General features: G+C 42.6%; 1 protein-coding gene across 3 annotated transcripts in view; it reads right to left on the bottom strand.

The window, feature by feature from the left end:
• LOC139280864 (A disintegrin and metalloproteinase with thrombospondin motifs 20) overlaps positions 1–23439 on the bottom strand; it is a 551188-nt gene that overhangs the window by 189961 nt on the left and 337788 nt on the right. For all 3 annotated transcript variants that reach the window (XM_070900621.1, XM_070900622.1, XM_070900623.1), the window contains 6 exons: positions 22556–22675; positions 22197–22304; positions 19070–19234; positions 10875–11168; positions 8221–8382; positions 6791–6967 (listed from right to left, as the gene is read on the bottom strand). In XM_070900621.1, coding sequence (XP_070756722.1) covers positions 6791–6967; positions 8221–8382; positions 10875–11168; positions 19070–19234; positions 22197–22304; positions 22556–22675 — 1026 coding nt within the window. The remainder of the gene's footprint in view (positions 1–6790; positions 6968–8220; positions 8383–10874; positions 11169–19069; positions 19235–22196; positions 22305–22555; positions 22676–23439) is intronic.

The raw sequence follows: 23439 nt of genomic DNA, 5'->3' as shown, positions 1-23439 counted from the left end.
TGACCTTGGTCACTTCGTTGCTTGAGCTTTGTGCAACAAGCATAATGAAGGAGGACCTGCTGAAGCCCTTGTAGAGGTGCCACTCAAAATCAATGGCATTTGGCCCCTTAAAGATAAGTGGCTGCATACAGGGAACAGGGGAAGAACTGACAAAAGAACAGACAGCACAATGTGGAGTCAACAAATTAAGTTATTGGGCAAATGGCAAAGTGGTACTGTCCTTGACTCCTTGTTTGACAACTGATAACATTGGAGATCTGCTGTATTGGGCAAGTCAGGTGAGGCTTGCCTGATTTGGCACTGCAGTGCACCTTCCCCAGGGGACCTCGGAGGAGATGGCAGTCTGAGTGAACACTGGGCACGGTACCTGCAGGTATTGTGCCCAGTGTTCACTGCCATTTACTCTAAGGGATCTGACAAGGTAAGACTAATAAACAGTACCACATACTGAGTGCATTCCACAGTGTGCATATATTAATCTGTTCCACATTTACTATTTCCGCATACCAAGTCTTCACATAACTGTATACTTCTATCACTGCATCTCATACATAGCCATACTCCAGCAGGGCACACCATCAAGGTGCAAAGTTCAATAAAAGCCTTGCCATAGTCACATTTTTACAGGGCTTCAGGTTGGACAGAAGTCAGCCAAACTGAACATCAGTTAACTACTTAATTGATACAGTGCTTGCTATGCAGTATTCACCAGAAATGAGCCATAGGTTAACAACTGAGGGCAGTAGTGATCTTGCCAACCACTGGTGCTGCAGTCCCGATGTTGCAAGTTTGCTGCAGTTGCCTTTGCTGCATTTGGCAAAGCTTTGTCTGGCTGACCTAAGCAAACTGAAGACCTTGTTCAATGACAAATAGGTGTGGCAAGAATGGCAGAATAGTGGGAACCTGCTGATCTCGCTGGCATTCTTTCTTCCATCTTGTGCTACCTCAATCATGAAATATGCTGTTTGAGACACTTTAAAAATTAACTTACCTTAAGGAATGGAAAAATGGGCAGCAATTTTTTCCACATAAAATAATATATTAATAATAATTTCATAAATATGATAAAAATGTTTTCAATATTATTTTTTTAATCCTTCTGAAGGCTATTTACTTTACACCATCCCTTGGCTTCATTCCAGATGGGTGTACGAAGAAAAAACAGCAAACCCAGCACAAATACCATTAAATTGTGCTAGATGTGGTTTTAAATATCGCTGCTTTAAATCTGGGGCTTTAATGAGGCTCACACAGGAAATGGGCACAGCCACTTTAACGCTCTAAAACAATAGAGGATTGCAGGCCAGAAAGGAATTGGTGCAAGGCTCACTATAACCTTTGTTTTTTGCTTTCCCATCATACAGCACTGTAGAATCGATCCCAATATCTGGTCTTATCACAGGAGAGAAAAATGGAAAATATTTCCTGACAAATTATAATGTTCTTGGATATATCTTATTCTTCTAATTGCTTTGGGCAAAATTATAGTGTAAAGCCTAAAATTCCTCATCTTTGTAAAACAGTATAAGATTTTCATTGATTGCTTTAATAAGACCAACACAGAGTGAAGAGTGTAGAAACCTACTTTACAGGCGTTATTTATCTTCTATCCCTTCAACAATATCTAGCCTCATAACTAGCCAGCTACAATCTTGTACTTTCACTCAAATGGATGCCTATATCTGGAATCACATCATTTACAAGTCTAACAACACTGAACCTCGATAAAGTTATTGAAGCTCTTGTTTCTCAATAAACCATAGGTAATAGTTGCAACCATGGTTTATTTATAGAGATTTATTACTGGCTGCCATTATAAAGTGTGCTATACCTTCAATAAACCTACTTATAGTTTATTGACAGTTAAACCATCTCATAACAATGGATACAGATAACCCATGAGCCCAATGGTTGTGCTACACACTCGAGATTCATTCTGTGTTTTGTTTTTCAGTTAGTTGGAGCTGATCAACGTACCTTCCCTGTTTACTCTATAATATTACCAAATACTGGATTCAGTGGTAAACCTATGAAGTATATTGGGATGCAAACCTCATTTTATTTATGGTATTCAATGACCAGACATAACACTGAAATATTTTCCTGATTGACTGTTCTTGCGGCTCGATGGTATAGTAATTACTTCTTTCAGAAGAAACATTCTTCTACTTGCTGATCCCAGATACAGATCACAATTGCCACATGAAGAATCAACAATCTAGCACTGGAATGCAAATAAGGAACCACTACTAAAAAGGTCTCAGTGCATAGCAAGATGGTATAGACTTCAGACCAAATGGAAACAGGAGTATTAAATGACCAACCTACCAAGAGACTACTAAATAAGTCAAAAAATCTACAAATGATGTTCAGGATCACTGGATATATTGGATTTTATACAGTTCGTATGGGTTAATGTTGGAAGGAGGCTGTTTTACTACCCAGATAAGACAGTGGGCAGATTATGTGCACCAAGGCCTCAGACCAATGCTGCCCTTTAGCGTGTCCCGAGAACATGAGTGGGAGTTGCTTACTCTGCTGTCCTCTGGTAAAGCAAATTGGTTTGGTTAAGGGAATGAGTATAAACCTGCGTCATGCTATTTCATAGACTAGTACAATGGTTCACATTCTTGCTCAAGGAATAATTCAGAGACAGCAGCTGACTTTCACTGTACATACCATCAGGTAAATTGATGGGACCTACTTAATGGCAATGGTCTCAGAAATTAGAAGAGTTCATTTCTATCAGTGAGTCCAATTAGCAAGTCACAATTATCCTATTCTGCATTACTTTTTTTTTACACAAAATTCAATGTACTTTAAATAATATTTCATAAAGTGGAAACTTTTACTCAGGATGCTGTAATCAAAGACCAATAAAAGAAAAATTGCTTGCAGGCAATCAGCTTCGGAGTTGAAGCATGGGCCAAACCGATGAGCAATAAGCAGTCCACAATCTATTGAGAATAGTTTCAACAAACCACGTATGGAAGATTTACAATGTTTACACCATAATAAAAACACCAGATAGATTCTACAATATTGTACTCTTTAATATTTTACAATTTGAAAATAAGTTTGTGAACAAAGTAATTATTTTCCATATGTCATTTAAAATAAATATTATCACTGAAAGAATGCAAAAATAAATACACTTTAAACAAAGGATTTTAAGTGTCTTCAGCGCTGATGATGCAGCATTCACTGTAACCCGTTCATTTTAGCCTATTAGTTATTTCAGATGGGCAAAGGTGGGCTTATCCTTGGAGGTCTTGCTCAGAATGTGTTAGGCAAATCATGTGTCACAATTCACAAGTAACAGAAAATGAGAAGTATATTAAATAGCAGCACAGGCCAACAAAACAACATCTGTATAGTGAACACAAGAATGTTAGCAAACAAAAAACAGACGGTCACATTGTTTGACGAGAGACACACAGAACAAACTGACAAAAAAAGCAGATCAAAATGCAAATCATCCTTGTTGAATCAACACAGGTATTATTTGCAAATCACTATTGACAGGGAACATGGCTTTGGCTGCTCACTCGAACACGATACCTGGTGGACAATGTGCCTTTTTCAAGTGGTTTACATTGGCTGAACAGAATAAAATTTAAAGGAACACCGTCTTCATGGAAAATAATTTTGCCAATCGTTTTGGTTCGGAGTGAGGAGAGCCTCGCAGCATTTCCATCCAAAACAAGAGAAACGATGTCGCAACCCACATCGTCATGTGTGGGAGCAAACCAGAAGGCTGCTCAAATTTATTTTCATGAAAATTATGCCTTTTCTTTAAAAATAACAGCTTCATCACTTTGCAGTATTTTGCGACTTTTAGTTCTTCTCTCGCTGAATATGAGAAAAAGTGGCACTTCCTACTCCAGTTCAAATAACTAAAGATCGGCATTTAAAAGCAATTGCCTGCACCTCACATACAACCACTGCCAGTTCTTACTAATATTTCTCCAATCCCTAAAGATCTCCACTGTTGCCAGCCAATATCGTGCTTCTTCCTTCATTCAGGAGGAATAAAATGAGTCCGCCTGAGTTCCCCATGATCTCCGTCAATGCTGGCCCATGATTGGATAATTAGAGGTTGGTTTCTGCACAGCAGCACACACAAGCACCTCTTGCCCTTCCCAGTTAAGACTGATCACTCAGTTTCCATAAAGGACTCTAACAGTCTGGTCAAGAGAAAATAAAACTAATTTCTGAGGAGAGCAAAGTTCATACTCTATGGTCAAAGTGCATGCAAACTACTGGTTATTCCGATAAGGGATGGTGATTGGGTTCTTGTAAAGAAAGTTGGCAAATCAGATAAACATATCTATAAAAGCACATACTTGTGCTGATGATTACCTGTGCTCAGGGTGAGGGTTGGCAAAACTATGGATTATAAATGAACATAAAACCGATGTACTAAAAGGATGCTGGGAAGGGGTCAGGAAATTAAAAAAAGAATGGGATTGGGAAGAAACCAATTCAAAACTTCAATGAAAATATTGACTTTTGATTTAAAAATGTATTTAATTTACTTAGAGAATCAAAGTCTATACAAATACAGCAAAGCTGAAGCACTTTTTAAAGCATTTTATTTGACAATATTTAAAGGGGTAATGGCACACTGGTCACCAAGTTTAAATGTTGAGTTGCCAGTGAGAGAATTCTAAAGCTTGCCACAGCCATAGCTCAAACTGACTTTACCAATATAAACAAACCAAATAATTGTGGCTACAACATATACAACTGCTTGCCCGGCTTCTGTATAAGTAAATATACAATATTTGTCATAAAACTATACAGGTATAACGTCTCAAATCTGGCAACCTCGGGACCGAGATCGTGCTGGTTTTCGGATTTTTCCGGATTTCGGACACAATAAATATTGAAGACAATGGCGGCGCTTTTTACCCAGAACACTCCGCTGCGGGGGCCTGGTGCGGGAATACAAGTCTCGTGTGTGCGCAGTGCCACCAGTCGGGAAATGGCGGCGGGAGGCGGAGAGAAGATTCCAGAGCGGGGTGGGGGGGGGGAGGGGAGGAGGAGGAGCAGGTGGCAGGGTGCAGGGCAGCCTGCGATAAAGCTACCATGACTGACAAAGTACTAATGGTGCCGTGGGTCAGGTCGGGTCGGGTCGAGGGTCATTTGGCAAGGCTCGGACCGATCTCACGCCATTTAAAACATAGCGACAAAACCGATAACTAGTCCGGCCCGCCGGTTTTTGGACAATAATTCCGGATTTTATTTTACTGAATATCAAATGGGATTTTCTCAAAAATACCCGGTTTTCGGACAATTGCGATTTTCGGACAGCCGGATTTGAGACGCTGCCCCTGTATACCTTAAAAGGTAAAATGGGAAAAGAAAGGTGTCAGACTCCTGCGGTTAGTTTAATGGAACGGACAGTTGCCTGTGATGCTGCAGTGCGGAGCGTTGCCATGGTTTAGACTGTTCACAACACCGGCAACAAATGTAGATCGAAAGCTGCATCATCACAAATGAATGGAGGTATTTTGCCATTTGTTCTATTGAAACTGGAGCAGCATGTTTGGAGGTAATAATCTGTTAATGGCTGCAAACCAGTAACTGCAATTAAACTCGCAGTCACCGAGTCATTTTCAATGGAGTAAAACAAATATTCCCTGTAGTGCTGATCTGATTCTCTTCATTTCAGTGGATCACGAAACAGCGTGCCCTCAATAGTTAGTATACAACTTTGTAACTATGGTGTTTTACAGTTTTTTTGTATGTAGTTTTATGGCCTACTGCCTTTAATGTATCACAATATGGTATCTCTTCCTTTGATGCTAATGGAGCATCCACCAACTGTGACTGGAGGTTATCAACAAGGAACAGGCCCAAAGAATGGAATCCAGCTCCGTGGTGAGAACCTCCAGCGGAAGAGTGTTCATCAATAATGAGATAAATACTCATATTCCATATGAATTATTTTACATATATAAGGTAATACAGCTAAGTTACTTTAATAATATTCAGCCATCCACATACAATCTGGGTTTGTATTACATTGCATTAGATTATGAAATGAGAAGAGGGTTTATTACAGCAAATCCCACATCATTTCCATTGTGCAATTTTTGTTCTTGTTGTTGTTTGCAGACAGACCCTAAAGTCTGTCTGTGGATATTAAAAGCACCCGTCAGAAAAATAGCATTAAAAAAAATGTGCATAACTAGAAGAGTTTCCTCATTGGATTCATCATTAAAACAAACGTTAAGGGTACAGACTGTACAAAATTACACTTCCTATTATACAAATTATCTGGTTTTCATTTGATGCCGTTTTGATCCATTGCTATTTAAAAAAACTCCCTATACACAAATTTACAAATTAGTCAGGTTGATTAACCAAGTGAAACCAATGGAAAACCAGTTATACATTACCATTATTTTTTCCAGTATAAAAAATGCTTCCAATCTACATCTAAAACCAGCCAGCGACTTAGTTCTATAATTAGGCATATGTGGCTATTGAAGCCAAATTCTTCAAAGGCTGTTATTAAACTGGACTTTAATAATGCCTTTTATATATCATAAAGCACCATCTTTGCTCGTGACCTGAAAATGAGACAGCTACATGGAATGCATCCCTGGCAACAATTTGCAATCTAACCCCTCCCGCCTCCTCATAAAAAATTAAGTGTGTGATTATTGCTTATGTTACATTCAAGAACAAAAATAATTACATCTCCCTGCAATCAAGCACAAATGTGTTATGATTCTGAGTAGGTATTCTATAGAAATAGAGAAAGAGAATACTATCGTACCGAATTCCATGGTCCTCGATGCCATGAAACATCGCCAGGACAAGGATGCATGTTGCACTGTTCCCTATCTGGAGGCTTTTCCAAGATGTCACAGTTTTGGTCACTCAGTCTTTGGCCATGTGGCAGTTGGCAGATGACCAGTCTTGTTCTTGTGCCACCATCACATGGCTGTGTACACTGCACAACAATCGGAAACCATAATGAGAACTCAGATAACAATAGGTTAACTGGGCACTGCAGCTAAATGGGCATTAATCTCGTGTACGCTTTTCAACAGGCTAAATCCACCATCCCCAACACACAGGTTGCCAATGTTGCCCTTTAATACACTTCAATTAGCTATTAGCAATAAACTAAAGCCTTTACTGGTTTTCTGATTATAGAATTTTATTATGAAGTGACCAGCTTTATTTATTTTTCTGCTTGTAAACAAAATATTACAATGATCAAATACAGTCTTTAAGAGCACAATGCAAATAGATTGCTATCAGAATCCATAATTGTTTCACGCACAACACAAGTCACCTACAACAACGACAACTGGCATTTATATAGCGCCTTTGGCATAGTAAAACGTCCTACCGCGCTTCACAGGAGCGTTATAAAACAAGATTTGACACCGAGCCACATAAGGAGATATTAGGACAGACTTGGTCAAAGAGGTAAGTTTGAGGAGCATCTTAAAGGAGGAGAACGAGGTAGAGAGGCGGAGAGGTTTAGGGAAGGAATTCCAAGGCTTAGGGCCGAGGCAGCTGAAGGCTATTTCACGATTGTGAAGCTCAGCAGCTTTAAAACTTTAAACATCAGAGAAAATCATGACTAAGATAAATGAGTGCCTGGATATCTCTCTTCATTACAGAGGATGTTGTGCAGAATCCACTAAAAAGGCATGGAATACAGCTCTCCCCATTAACGCCATCAACAGAACAGGAAGTAGGTGATGTCACTGAAAGGGAAATCTTTTAATTAACATGCCTCCTGGCTGTACACAAGGAACTGTTTGAAAGTATAAAGGATAAGTAAATTTTAATAGCACAAGATTAGATTAGAGATTCTGTGGGAATATTTGGTGAATTTCTAAATGCTGGGTTCCAGTACTGGAGAGCCAAACATTGAAAGTAGTCGGGAGGAGCCGAACCTATGTGGGAAGAGCACAACCAATTTCTAGTCCATCGCCTTAACCACTTGGACATGACTGCACAAGTACAAGAGTAACTGAGGGAGACCAGAGCGTGTATGGATAACACTTCGCATAATTAAGTGGCAATTGAGATCAATCGAGTTCCGCTCTAAAAGTAACGCTCAGAAAATCTAAACTGTAAATATCAAGTACTTCAATATGGAGCTGAAATGATTTGGAGCACAATGAACACAACAGTTAATCATTAAATAATTTTGAGAAACTGCAATTTGCTTCTCAGACTACGTACCTCGCCCCAGTTGCCATAGTTCCAATGAGGACAGGCTCCAGCATCGCAGTGCCTGGTCTCTGCCGGCTTCGCTCTCTCGTCACAGTAGCTGGCAGTACGTCCTTCCGCATCTTGGCAGACTACCACTCGCCGCTGAAATCCACCTGTGCAAGTGCTTGAGCACTAAAATATTTTGTTTGTCAATAAGTAACTCTGGAAAACCATTGAAGTTTTAGGGTTGTAAATCAATGGCTGAGCTCTTCTGAAAGCAACAACACAATCAGATGGATACTTACTCCATATGAACTTAAGACCTGCCTACTGAAGTTTTAGAAACAGATGGAATGCCATTTTTCATGTTTAGGCTGATAGAGGGAACTCAAATCCACTGATCGGCATATCTTGGAAGTGTGGTGCACACCACCCATAATTTTCTATCCATGGAATATCACGGCAGTGCACCTCCGATTTCAGGGTGTGGGGATTGCCAGCTTCCCACCATTAGCATGAACTCGGAAAATTACCCCTTTGGCATAAACACACGTGGGGACGTTTTCTCCTATTCGATAACGTTGGCTTCAGTATAACGTGGTTTTCAGAAATGGAGATGAATACGCTCTATAGTTTTTGCAACCTGTTTAGTCAACCAGTTAAGGCATGGTAGATTGGAAAAGGGACGATGCTGTGAATGAGATATTCAGGATAGGCCAAGGGGTCTCAAACGAGTGCTTCTCTGTCCAAAATCCCTCCAAATGGTTATCTTTGCTATGTCTGTATTTCTAGGCAGAAGCCAGTTTGTCAGCTTTCTATCAATGCTTTTAGAGTCACTTGCTATTGTGAAAGAAAAAGCAGTGCCTGACAATTTCTGAGCCCACCCAGTTCTGGAGGTTAATTTACAATGGAAGGACTCATCATTCATTTCTTGCAGCACTGTGTTTACATAGGAACAAGTGGAGACCATTCAGCCCCTTGAGCCTGTTCCACCATTAAATTAGATCATGGCTGGTCTGTATCTTAACTCCATATACCCACATTGTTTCTGTAACCCTTAATACCCTTGCCTAACAAAAATCTATTATCCTCAGTCTTGAAATTTTCAATTGACCTAGCCCAGTGCACTCGCACATTGAACTCTTAAGTTTAGCTGCACTGGCAAGAAAAGCACATGCTGGAACCAAGCTGCCAGTCCACACAGAGAAGCAGGAATAATCGGGGAGTCAGTAACATCGACCCACCCTCACGCAACTCCTGGCAGCTGGCTAAAGAGTAGTGTTGGTCCAGGGCCGGGAACTTGTCCACTCTCTTGTTCAGGGAGTAGAGATGGCAGTGTCAGCCGAGATTACATCCTCAAGTTCTCTGGAGTGGGGCTTGAACCCACGAACTTCTGTTTCAGAGGTGAGAGTGCTGCCACTGAGCCAAGGCTGACACCTAATCATCAGTTGAAAGTTCTGGGCAGTGCGTGCCTCACTTTCCGATTTGCACTGCCAGCAGTTGAGATTCCCCGTCGGCAGTGCAGAACCGTAGAAGTAACCACCCATGCATTCCTTTCGTCATTTTTGTTCCATTTTAAGTGGAATATAAGCAAGCCTAAAAATTACTTTTTGCCATATTAGCTCAAACACCATGGGCCCGAACTTGATGGCCTTACTGCCCACTGCCAAGGAGTTTTTTGGGCAGTCTCCCCTCGGTGCCAGTTTACTCTAGGCCTCCCACTGGCGGGAGGGGAGGATCGCTGGGAACCGCCCGCTGACAGCCGCAAGCACGCAGGGCGCGTAAGTGTCCTCCTGCCCGCCGAGCTGCCAGATTCCTCCGGGCCGGAGTCGGCGGCAGCAGGGGAAAGGACTGCCACAAGAAGGCAGGTTCCAACGGTAAGTAAGTAAGATCTGCAAAAAAAGGTTAGTGAACTTCTTTTATTTTATTTCTTTTCAGCGATTTTGGTGGATGGGCTCCCCTGAAGGTTTTGCAGTGGTTTTTTTTGTGTCACTTTTTATTTTTATGTGTTCCCCCCTCCCTGGGCCCGACTCAATCCTCGGCGGCACTTTGACGAGGATTGCATTCACCGCCGAGATTGGGAGCTCCCGCCTGCTGCCGCCCAGATTCGCGGCGTCAGTCGTTTTTTTACTGCAGGGCGGTACTGCCGATCTTTTAGAGGAATTTTCCTGGCAAAGTACCGCCTGGTCTCTTGGCGGTCCTTTGGGTGACACTTGGGCGGGCCTCAGCTTCGACCAAGTTCGGGCCCTAAAGCCTGTTACAACAGCAGGCCAAGGAGTGTCATATGAATGCTGAACTCTTATATTAGGGACAATAGTTTTTAGGTTAAACTCTCATTCTGATCTGGAGATTTTCATTGTTACATATGTAAATACAAATTATACAAAAGGAATACGGGATCACAAAAGTCTCATTTAACTTGAAATCACATGAGAAACCAAACTCTTTAAGCCTACAACCTTATTCACAGCCTTGCTTGCAATGAATGGTTATTATATTTTCTCCCCCATTCCCCCTCCAACCCCCAATTTTATTTTAGGTGATGGCTTAGTGCAGCCATTTGTAATTTATCCGCATTATTGTTGTTTACTAGAAAAAAAGATTTTAAATCTTCCTTAGAAAAATACAAAACTGACAAATGATTCTATGAAACAAAATGCCTTGAAGCTGTGCACATCACTTACTGCCCCCCAAGGTCCGGTTCTCCACTGACTCCCCCCTGGTGGGTTGTTCCACGTGTTCTGGCTGGCCACATCCTGGGAGGGATAGTCGACATGGGGCTGTGGATAGTCATGCTGTGGGAAGTGCGCTGGGTAGTCGTGCTGGTGATAGGTCCCGGGGCATGGGGGCGTACTGCATTCCTGCTCCTGGACCGGCCTCTCAGCGGCGTCGCAATCGCCCTCGTCCGTGATTTGGTGGTGGTAGCTGGTGCAGACAACCTGTCGGGTCACTCTCCCGGGGCCACAGCTGACGGAGCACTGTACGTTAGACAAACAAGCAAACAACTGTCAAAATGTTAGCGCGATAGCAATGAAAGATTAGCTGCCACGGCAGCTTTGTGCGAAGGCCACCCATATGTTATGATCTGGAATGCACTTCCTGAAACGGTGGTGGACGTAGATTCAGTAGTACTTTTCATAGAATTACATCGAATTTACATCACAGAAAACAGGCCATTCGGCCCAACTAGTCTGGACTGGTGTTTATCCTCCACATGAGTCTCCTCCCCTTCCATCTACCTCAGCTCAGCCTTTCAGCATATCTTTCTATTCCTGTTTCTCTCATGTACTCGTCCAGTTTCCTTCTGAAAACATCTAAGCTCGTTGCCTCAACCACTTCCTGTGGTAGTGATTTCCACATTCTAACCACTCTGAGTACAGAGGTTTCTATTTCCCTATTGGATTTATTATTGCCTTGTATTTATGGTCCCTAGTTTTGGATTCTCCACATCTACCCTGTCCAACCCATTCATAATTGTGAAGACCTTTTTCAGGTCACCTCTAAGTCTTCTCTTTTCTAAAGGAAAAAAACCCCAACCCATTCAATCTTTCCTGATAGCTGTAATCTCTCAGTTCTGGTACTATCTTTGGAAATTGTTTTTGCACTTTCTCCGGTGCTTTGATGTTGTTTTTACAGTATGAGGACCAGAGCTGTGCACAATACTCTAAGCACAGCCTGACCAGGGTCCTTACAAGTTTAACATAACTTCTCTACTTTTGAATTCTATGCTCCGAGAAATGAGTCCCAGTGTTTTGTTAGCATTTGTAATTGCTTTGCTGACCTGTGCTGCTGCTTTGAACTATTTGTTCACCTGTATGCGGAGATCCCTTTGCTCTTTTATCCCATTCAGTTTCTGATTTTCTAAAGGGTGGGCGATGTTTCTAGTTTTCTTACCAAAGCGCATCAGCTCACATTTATCTATGTTAAAGTTCATTTGCCACTTAAGTGCCCACTCTGCAAGTTTTCTATGTGGCATTCTTCTTCAGTGTTAGTTATAACCCCCCAGTTTGATGGTTTCTGTAACTGTTGATATTGAGGTACTTCTTCCTAAGTCCAAATCATTCATTTAAATATTGAACAACAGTGGACTGATCCTTGTGGAGCACAGCTTGCTACCTTCCTGTCAATGTACTATCCATTCAGCTATTTGACCGCTGAGATGCTGGGTCTGTTTTCTTTCGAACAGAGGTGGCTGAGGGAAGACCTGATTGAGGTGTATAGAATTATGAGGGACCTGGATAGAGTGGATAGGAAGGACCTGCTTCCCTTAGCAGAGGGGTCAACAATCTGGAGGCACAGATTTGGCAGATGGAGTATAATGTTGGAAAGTGTGAGTTTATGCACTTTGGCAGAAAAAAAATCAAAGAGCAAGTTATTATTTAAATGGAGAAAAACTGCAAAGTGCTGCAGTACAATGGGACCTGGGGGTCCTGGTGCATGAAACACAAAAGGATAATATGCAGATACAGCAAGTGATCAGGAAGGCCAATGGTATCTTGGCCTTTATTGCAAAGGGGATGGAGTATAAAAGCAGCGAAGTCTTGCTACAGTTATATAGGGTATTGGTGAGACCACACCTGGAATACTGCGTGCAGTTTTGGTTTCCACATTTAAGAAAGGATATACTTGCTTTGGAGGCAGTTCAGAGAAGGTTCACTAGGTTGATTCCAGGGATGAGGGGGTTGACTTATGAGGAAAGGTTGAGTAGGTTGGGCCTCCACTCATTGGAATTCAGAAGAATGAGAGGTGATCTTATCGAAACGTCTAAGATTATGAGGGGGCTGAACAAGGTGGATGCGGAGAGGATGTTTCCACTGATAGGGGAGACCAGAACCAGAGGGCATGATCTTAGAATAAGAGGCCGCCTATTTAAACTGAGATGGGGAGGAATTTCTTCTCTCAGAGGGTTGTAAATCTGTGGAATTCACTGCCTCAGATAGCTGTGGAAGCTGGGTCATTGAATAAATTTAAGACAGAGATAGATAGTTTTTTAACCGATAAGGGAATAAGGGGTTATGGGGAGCGGGCAGGGAAGTGGACCTGAGTCCATGATCGGATCAGCCATGGTCGTACTAAATGGTGGAGCAGGCTCGAGGGGCCGTATGGCCTACTCCTGCTCCTATTTCTTATGTTCTAAAGTAATTGGGGGGAGGTATAGAGGAGATATGAAGGGAGATTTATTTACCCAGAGGGTGATGGAGGTCTGGAACTCACTGCCTGAAAGGATGGTAGAGGCAGAAAACCTCACCACATTTAAAAAATACTTAGATATGCACTTAAAGTGCCGTAACCTACAGGGCTACGGACCAAGAGCTCGAAAGTAGGATTAGGCTGGATAGCTCTTGGTCAGCCGGTGCGGACAGGATAGGCTGAAATGGCCTCCTTCCCTGCTGTAAATTTCTATGATTCTATGACTCCACCTGCCCTAACCTTTGTCATGAGCCTACAGTGTGGTACCTTAACAAAGGCCTTTTCAAAAATCCAAGTGTATGACATTTGCTGCAGTATTCTGGTTATTCTTTCCATTACCTCTTCGAAGAATTCGGGTTAGTTAAGCATGATTTAGCCTTTTCGAATTAATGCTGACTATTTATTGTATTTTTTGCCTCTAGATTCTCTTCTATCCCTTCTTTTTCTTTTTAAGTTAACATGCAGGTACAGAAGCAATTAAGAAAGCAAATGGTATGTTGGCCTTTACTACAAGAGGATTTGAGTATAAGAGTACTGTCCTATTTTGGAATTTATTCGAAATACAAGAAATATACGAATGCCAGAGTAAAGACATCTTACTGCAATGATATAGGGCTCTGGTGAGACCGCACCTGGAGTATTGTGTACAGTTTTGGTCTCCTTACCTAAGGAAGGATATGCTTCCCATGGAGGGAGTGCAATGAAGGTTCAGCAGACTGATTCCTTGTCCTATGAGGAGCAATTGAGTAGACGAGGCAGACATTACAACAGTTACTATACTCCAAAAAGTACTTAATTGACTGTAAGGTGCTTTGAGACATCCAGTGGTTGTGAAAGTTGCTATATAAATCCAAGTCTTTCATTCTTTCTTTACATTCTCTCAAGTTTAGAAGAATGAGTGGCGATCTCATTAAAACATACAAAATCCTTACAGGACTTGACAGGGTAGATGCAGGGAGGATGTTTCCCCTGGCTGACGAGTCAAGAACCAGGGGTCAACGACATAAGTAAAAAGGGGATGTGGTCCTACAGAAAGATTTCAGGGAGCTAGGAAGAAAATTAAAGGGTAGGACCTCAAAGATAGTAATCTCCGGGTTACTACCGGTACCACGTGCTAATGAGTACAAGAACAGAAGGATAGAGAGAATAAACATGTGGCTGGAAAATTGGTGCAGTAGGGAGGGCTTAAAATTCTTGAGGCATTGGGACCGCTTCTGGGGGAGATGGGACCTGTACAAACCGGACGGGTTGCACCTCAACAGCGACGGGACCAATATCGTCGTGGGGAGTTTTGCTAGTGCTGTTGGGGAGAGTTTAAACTAGCTTGGCAGGGGGATGGGAACCTGAGAACAAATTCAATAGGGAAGGAAGTAAAGCAGAAATTGGATAGCAAGAATCTAGAAAGCGAATCTGTTAGACAGAGGAAACAAGGCTTAGTAAGTAGCAAGCAAGGAGGTCTTCCTGTGCTGAATGGTATATACTTTAATGCAAGGAGTATAGCGAATAAGGCGGATGAGCTGAGAACACAGGTAGACACTTGGGAGTATGACATTATAGCCATTACAGAAACATGGCTGAAAGAGGGGCAGGTTTGGCAGATCAATATTCCTGGTTATAGGATTTTTAGGCAAGATAGAGAGGGGGGGGAAAGGGGGGGGGGGGGAGGGGTCATGCTACTAATTAAATTATTACAGCGGTGAAGAGGGATGATATGTTAGAGGGATCATCAAGTGAGGCCATATGGGTTGAATTGAAAAATAAAAAAGGGGCGATCATACTGCTGGGTGTGTATTGTAGACCCCCAAACAGTGGGAGGGAAAAAGAGAAGCAAATATGTAGACAAATTGCTGTGAAGTCCAAAAACCATAGGATAGTAGTAGTAGAGGATTTTAACTATCCAAATATTGATTGGGACAAATATAGAGGGTGCGGAATTCTTGAAATGCATTCAAGAGAACCTTTTTAGTCAGTATGTAGCTCGCGCAACATGAGATGGGGCGGTCTTGGATTTAGTTTTGGGGAATGAAGCTAGGCAGGTTGGAGGGGTATTAGTGGGAGAGCACTTGGGTGCCAGCGACCTTAATTCAGTCAGATTCAAGTTGGTTATGGATAAGGATAGGCCTGGAATAAAAGTCCCGAATTGGGGAAAAGCTAATTTTGCTAAGTTAAGGAGTGATTTGGCCATAGTGGACTGGAAACAGCTACTTGTAGGTAAATCAGTGTCGGAACAGTGGGAGGCATTCAAGGAGGAGATCCGGAGGGCACAGGCCAAACATGTGCCCTTAAAGAAAAAGGTTGGGAATAATAATTCGAGAGCCCCCTGGATGTCTAGGGACTTACAGGGGAGGATGAAGAAAGAAAGGGAAGCTTATGTCATATATCAATGGCTAAATATATAGAATCTTTAGAGGAATATAGAAAGTTAAGAGGCAAAATTAAAAAGGATATTAGGAATGCTAAGAGAGCGCATGAGAAATTCTTGGCTAGTAAAATTAAGGAAAACTCTAAGATGTTCTATGAATATATTAAGAGTAAGAGGTTAACTAAAGAAAGGGTTGGGCCTATTAGATACCCTGAGGGTAACCTTTGTGTGGAGGTGGAAGATGTTGGTAAGTTTCTTAACGAATACTTTTGCATCTGTTTTCACAACGGAAAGGGGCAATGCAGATACTGCTATCGAGGATCTGTGTTGGATCTGGGCATGGTGCCGGAGGATTGGAGGACTGCTAATGTAATATCCTTGTTTAAGAAGAGAGAAAGGGACAGGCCGAGTAATTACAGGCCAGTCAGCCTACCCTCAGTGTTGGGAAAATTATTGGAAAAAATCCTGAAAGACAGGATAAATCCACACTGAGAAAGGCAAGGATTAATTAGGGACAGTCAGCACGGATTTGTTAAGGGAAGATCATGTTTGACTAACCTGATTGAATTTTTTGAGGAGGTAACCAAAAGGGTCGATGAGGGTAGTGCGTACGATGTAGTATATATGGACTTTAGCAAAGCTTTTGATAAGGTCCCACATGGTAGATTGGTCATGAAGGTTAAAGCCCATGGGTTCCAGGGCAAAGTGGAAAGTTGGATCCAAAATTGGCTTGGAGGTAGAAAGTAAAGGGTAATGATTGATGGATGTTTTTCTAACTGCAAGGATGTTTCCAGTGGGGTTCCGCAGGGCTCAGTACTGGGTCCCTTGCTTTTTGTGTTTTATATCAACAATTTAGATTTGAATATAGGGAGTATGATTAAGACGTTTGCAGATGACACTAAAATTGGCTGTGTGGTTGATAATAAAGAGGAATGTCATGGGCTGCAGGAGGATATCAATTGATTGGTCAGGTGGGCAGAGCAGTGGCAAATGGAATTTAATTCAGAGAAGTGTGAGGTGATGCACTTTGGGAGGGCTAATAAGGAAAGGGTATACACATTAAGCGGTAGGCCACTTAATAGTGTAGATGAACAAAGGGACCTTGGAGTGCTTGTCCACAGATCCCTGAAAGTAGCAGGCCAGGTGAAAAGGTGGTTAAGAAGGCATACGGAATGCTTGCCTTTATTGGCCGAGGCATAGAATATAAGAGCAGGGAGGTCATGCTTAAATTGCATAATACTTTGGTTAGGCCACAGCTGGAGTACTGCGTGAAGTTCTGGTCGCCGTATTATAGGAAAGATGTGATTGCACTAGAGAGGGTGCAGAAGAGATTTACTAGGATGCTGCCTGGAATGGAGAATCTTAGTTATGAGGACAGATTGGGTAGGTTGGGTTTGTTCTCATTGGAACAGAGGAGGTTGAGAGGAGACCTCATTGAGGTGAACAGAATATTGAGGGGACTGGACATAGTGGATAGTAAGGGCCTATTTCCATTGGTGGAGGGGCCTATTATGAGGGGGCATAATTTTAAGGTGGTTGATGGAAGGTTTAGAGGGGATTTGCGGGGGGTGGGGGCTTCTTTACGCAGAGGGTTGTGGGGATCTGGAACTCACTGCCTGGAAGAGTGGTGGATGTAGAAACCCTCACCACTTTTAAGAGATGGTTGGATGGGCACTTAAAGTGCCGCAACCTGCAGGGTTACGGACCTAGAGCTGGTAATTGGGATTAGACTGGATGACCTTTTGTTGGACAGTGCAGATATAAGGTAAGTACTGTAAGGAATCGAATAAGGCCAGGGTGATCTCCTGGACTAGTTTTGATCGCCTGGATGGGTCGGAGAGGAATTTTTCCAGATTTTTTCTCCCTGAATTGGTCTGGGTTTTTATCTGGTTTTTGCCTCTCCCAGGAGATCACATGGCTCCAGTTGGGGTGGAGTGTAGAATGTTTCAGTATAAGGGGTGTCTCAGTTGTGTGAGGCGGACTGATTGGGCTGGGTGCTCTTTGCCTTTCCGTCATTGTTCATAGGTTTATATGTAACCTTTAAGGCTGCTGACCAAGAGCCGTGTGACTCTTTGTCGGCCGGCATGAACACGATGGGCCGAAATGGCCTCCTTCTGCGCTGTAAGTGTCTATGTTTCTATGTTTCTATACTCTCAGAATAAGGGGTCGGTCATTTAGGACTGAGATGAGGAGAAATTTCTTCACTCAGAGGGTGGTGAATCTTTGGAATTCTCTACCCCAGGGGGCTGCAGAGGCTCAGTCGTTGAGTATATTCAAGACAGAGATCGATAGATTTTTGGAAATTAAGTGAATCAAGGGACGTGGGGATAGTGCAGGAAAATGGAGTTGTGATAGATCAGTCATGATCTCATTGAATGGCGGAGCAGCCTCGAGGGGTTGCATGGCCTACTCCTGCTCCTATTTCTTAATTTCTTATGTTCTTTTAGTATAGATTCCAGTGTCTTTCCTAATACTGACACTAAGGTGACTGATCCATAGTTCCCAGGTTTTGCTCTATCTCCCTTCTTGAATATAAAAGGAATAGGGAATTGGATATATACTTGAAACGGAAAAACATTTGCAGGTCTATGGGGAAAGAGTGGAGGGAGTGGCAGGAAGTAGATAGCTCTTTCAAAGACCTGGCATTGGTGTGAAGGGCTAAATAGCTTCCTTCTGTGCTGATTCTATACTAAACCTTACAGAGAAGGCCGCAGGCTCGATACCCCATCTTTGTTAAGTCAGCTGAAATCATTCGAGAGCTACAATGCTCGCTTGTGATGCCTTTCATGGTGAAATACCCTGCTGATGCTCACTGCCTAGCTTGACCACTTGAGTAGAGTACAAGAGGCCTGCAGGCCTCAATGAAACCAAATCCCAACCAGAGTAATTCCAGCATTTTTAGGAACAGGAAAGAAAAGGGGAGAAAATTAGAAGGCAAAGAAAAAGACCAGTTGGTGCAATAATTCATGTATATTCTTAGACAGAGGTTGCCAAGAAGGTGAGGGGCCAGCACCTAAAATCAGCAGTTTTATCACTGACGATATCCTCCTTGTAGTGTGTGGTGGAATTTCCTCAATAAGCAGCGGGAAAAAAGGGCAAAGTGGCGAAAAGCACCGTCACCTAGGGCTTCTGCCAAGACATGTGACAACATTGTAGCCCCCATCCTCAGACCTGAACCCCCTGTGAGCAAAACCGCCCCCTGGGATTGTGGAATCGTCCCTTTGGTTACCATAGTTACTTGTGTGTCGGCACTTTGACCTGCCAATAATAAAATGCCATGGCTTTCCATCAATGATGCTTTCGGATAGCAGAAGTTGGAGCACTTACAGGCGACCAGTCGCCAGCACGCCATTGTCCACAGGGACTGAAGCACGGTGACGCCTCTGGAGGGCGAGGCAAGTGGGCACAGAACGATTCATCGGCAACGCCACCATGGGCATCTCTGCAGCTGACATAGCGAGCACGCACTCCTTTCCCACAGGTGACCGAACACTGCAACAACAACGTGTTTCCGAGAGTCAAAAAACAAATCGTTCCAGCCTTAAACTTGCATTTTATACTTTCAACTTCAGTAAAAGAAACACCAGGAAAATACAATAAAAAGCTCCTCATCTTAAATCGGTACATTTAAACTGACGCACTAAACCTCATGGAAAGGGTCTCATAAACCTTTCCAGAGCTCATAAATGTCATTTGCAATATACCTGCTCAATATGAAGTGGGCTATTCCTATTTCAGGGTCTTTTAGAGGGCTATACTGAAATACAGAATTTAATAAAACGAAAAGAATCCTAATCACTTATTTGAGTGCCACATCAATTTTATTGGAATATGGACTATTTTTTGGAACATTGTTGAATTTACATCATAATGGCTGGATCTCTGTTGGTGATGCAGAATATGCTGGAAGATTGTGAATGGGTGCGGTGAGAGGCAGCGGAGTAAGTTGCATTAGTTGCCTGTTGGATACATCTCTGGCAGCAGGCTGCAAGAATTTCCAGCCTATTAAATGCCAACATCCCATTTAATAGCTTGGGAGGAGCTGCAGATATAAACGTGGAGGGCTGTCGGAACCTTGGCTGCTACTAGCAGTGCTTACTCTGTGCTGTAGGGTAGCTACAGATCTTCTTGCAGCAGACACAGCTCTATAAACGCCTATCTGCTGAACTGGAGCCTGTGAAGGCAGTTCTCCTCTGTCGCGCACAGATAGCTATGCTTGGACATGTAGATACAGTTAGCAGCATAAAGGTAGGTGCAGGTGGCCCACTTCTGATGCCATCAGACATCCTTGGCATTCCTTCTTTGTTCTTCATCAAACTGACGAAGAGGGGAGGACTAAAACCAATTCCAAAAGCCTTCAATGGAAAGGCAACACGAGGAAAAGAACAGCAAGCATCTCTTCACAACAGGTGAGAGAAGGGCCTGCCTGTAATTCCCATTTTAACCACCTGAGATTAGCGGCAGGTGGGAATGGGACAGGAAAAGAGGAATTTCTTGGCAGCCTCATTGTGCCCAGAGACATAGAATCATAAAAAATTACAGCACAGCAGGAGGCCATTCAGCCCATTCTGCCTGTGCCGGATCTTTGAAAGAGCAGTCACGCCATATCCCCACTTTTTGTCCGTAACCCTGTAAGTTCCTCATCCTCAACTCCCTTTGAAAATTATTTATAAAATCAGTGTCCACCACCGTTTTAGGTAGTGAGTTCCAGATCTTAACCACACCGAGGTGAAAAATAATTCTCCTCATCTCCCCTCTAGATCTTTTTCCAATGATTTGAAATCCAGGACCTCTGGTTATTGACCCACGCGCCCAAATGTTTTCCTATCTACTCTATCAAAACCTCTCATCACCTCGTAACCTTTTCTGTTCCAGGGGGAACAGTCCGAACTTTTCCAACTTCTCCCAAGTCTCTCAATCTTGGCAACACCCTGGTAAACCTCCTCTGCACCCTTTCTAAGGCCTTTACATCTTTCCTGGTGCCCAGAATTGTCCACAATGCTCCAGCTGAGGTCTAACCAGTTAATTATAAAGTTCCAGCATGATCTTTGTTTTGATATTCTATTTCTCGATTTATAAACCCAAGTAACCCATATGCTTTTTTAACCATCTTATCAACTTGCCCTGCCATCTTTGATTTGTGAATATGGACACCAAGGTCTCTCGGCTCATCTACACTTTTCAAAATCGTGGCATTTATAGTATACTGTCTTTCCATATTAGTCCTCCCAAAGTGCATCACTTCACACTGAACTCCATCTGCCATGCTTCTGCCCATGCCATCCTAAAACCTATAACTATCCTCATCACTATCTATTACTTTGCCAAGATTCATATTGATGTAACTCCTCCACAGTCCATACAAGAGAGAACATTGGCTGGTAATCAAGTGGGAAATTCCACATGATGCACAGACGAGTAAGGAGCCAGTGAGTTTGCAACGTCACCACTTCCTACGTCCTCAGTCCCCACCACTTGCCGATGACCTGCCTGAAGGAACCTCTCTCTTATTGACTTTTAAAAGTAGAATACCAGGCTGCAGTTTTAAAATTAGGATGCTGTAGCTTTGGATTCCTTGAATGCACAGATCATGTGTTAAAAACACATCACAAAGAATCTTTAACATGACTATTGGCAACTTATTTTGTGGAAGAAAGCCATGCCTGGGACTGGCTCAACACAACCACTTATCTTAGTCAAATTAATATTCACATTTGCCTGCCAACTACATGGATTGCTTGTTGGCTGATTCTAAGTTTTGTTGAAAAAAAGGCAGACTTGAAACAACAAAAATATTATTGGGAATGTGGGCCTTCCAATTTGAATGTCTGATCTATGGTCACAAAGACTGCCCTTTCACACCCTATTTTCGGAGTCCAGACCTGCCATTTTAGGTAAACTTAGAATACATGTAAAAGGTGACACTGATAGGCATATAATAGGAGACACACATATTTTCAGGGACATATACCATTTATACATGTTGTCATACCCGTTGAGATGCAACATAGATGAAATACTGGCTCTCTCATCACCAATTTTGTATGCGATGTAACTCCTCCACAGTCCATATAAGAGAGAACATTGGCTGGTAATCAAGTGGGAAATTCCACATGATGCACAGACGAGTAAGGAGCCAGTGAGTTTGCAACCTCGCTATTTCCTATCACCAAAAAACGCCTGTTCTCCATCTGTAACTTCCATTTGTTCCGCTTTCAAACAATGGCTCCTCTGCTATGGTGATATAAATGTGTCCTGTTTTATAGCACCACTCGGCCCATGGATAGGAATAAACACACAGATATACGCTGACAACAGTACGCAGATACATCGATACTGTACCAGATCTGCGCTTTAGCTTTTACCTGAGCGGGACTGTAGAACCTGATTTCTTTGATCCTGAGTTTTCTGTCTCTTGGAAGAGACAGTTTCTTGGGAAAATAGAGTCACTTACAGGAGTCCAGGATCCAAATCTCCACTGGGTCATCATCCCCCTCTGAACAGCTGGGCGTGCGGTCGTAACCATCTTTGGAGGCTCTAAACAAGGGGGCATCTCACAGTCCTGGGTGGAAATTAAGATTAATCAAAAACAGAGATTCAATCCGTACAGTGCGGAAATTAAAGTCGAGCGGTTTCTATAACGGGGAAAGGGGAGTGATCTGCGATATATACCCAGGTGGCAAGCCAAAATTCTGTTCCACTATTTCATCAGCTGAATTTTCAAGGTAGGAAATTCAATAATTTATTTTAGAATATTTATTGTTTGTATGAATATGTAATTTAATGAAGGGATAGAAAAATGTTTTTCTTTACCTGGCTATCTCTTGGACGGGTTGCGGCATTGCACTCTCGGTCATCTATAACTGCACCGTAAGTCCCGACCACACACCTCACTGCACGCATCTGATATCCATGTCCACAAGTAGCAGCACACTAGTGAAAATCAGCAGGATAGAATATTAGTTGTCTGTCACCTGAAAATATCTTCAGGGAAAATCAAAAAAAGGCTTTCGGATATTCGTAAACAAGATAACTTATGAATTCTTTATTCTATAACTGAGGGCATTGGCTTGCAGAGTTATCTGGAACCAAGTCGGAACAATCCTGGTGTCCAAATGACAGTTCTACCCCTCCTGATCCCATCTATAAACCAGTCAGGCTGATAGATAATGAACAGTGCTCTGGGGAACTGTATATTTGCCTATATTCGCGGAGAAGGCTTGAAGGGCCGAATGGCCTACTCCTGCTCCTAATTCTTATGTTCTATACTAACGTAATGACTTTTGCTACCTGGTGGTTTCCGTGGTAGCAGCCTTTCATCGTCAAGCATGTCATCTTAGAGCTACCGTAACACTGAAGTTACCCGGCTTCACTCCTCCCAAGGAGGATAGTCACTATTCTGTCATTCGATGAGTGCAACTGATGAGTGAAAATTTGAGCTCTCCCTAGATGGACAGCTAGGAATTTTCGAGGAAGTCCTCACAAGCTGCCTGGTGAGAAGCACAACTTGCCATAAAATTTGAGAGAGCATTGCCATCGTTCTCCTGACCACAGCATGGTCCCACACCACTCCCCATTAAACGGTGGCTCTACCTGTTGGAAGTGTGGACCTTTGGAAATGCAGAGCTTCAGCAGCAGTTGCCTCCCTCTGCAATCCAATTGCGGTTGGCACCGAATCCTGGATATGTGCGAGTGTG

This window comes from Pristiophorus japonicus, chromosome 15 (assembly GCF_044704955.1).
Source record: "Pristiophorus japonicus isolate sPriJap1 chromosome 15, sPriJap1.hap1, whole genome shotgun sequence".
In the NCBI taxonomy this organism is placed as follows: Eukaryota; Metazoa; Chordata; class Chondrichthyes; family Pristiophoridae; genus Pristiophorus; species Pristiophorus japonicus.
Note: the sequence above shows the minus strand (reverse complement) of the source record. Positions and strands in the feature narration are given on the sequence as shown.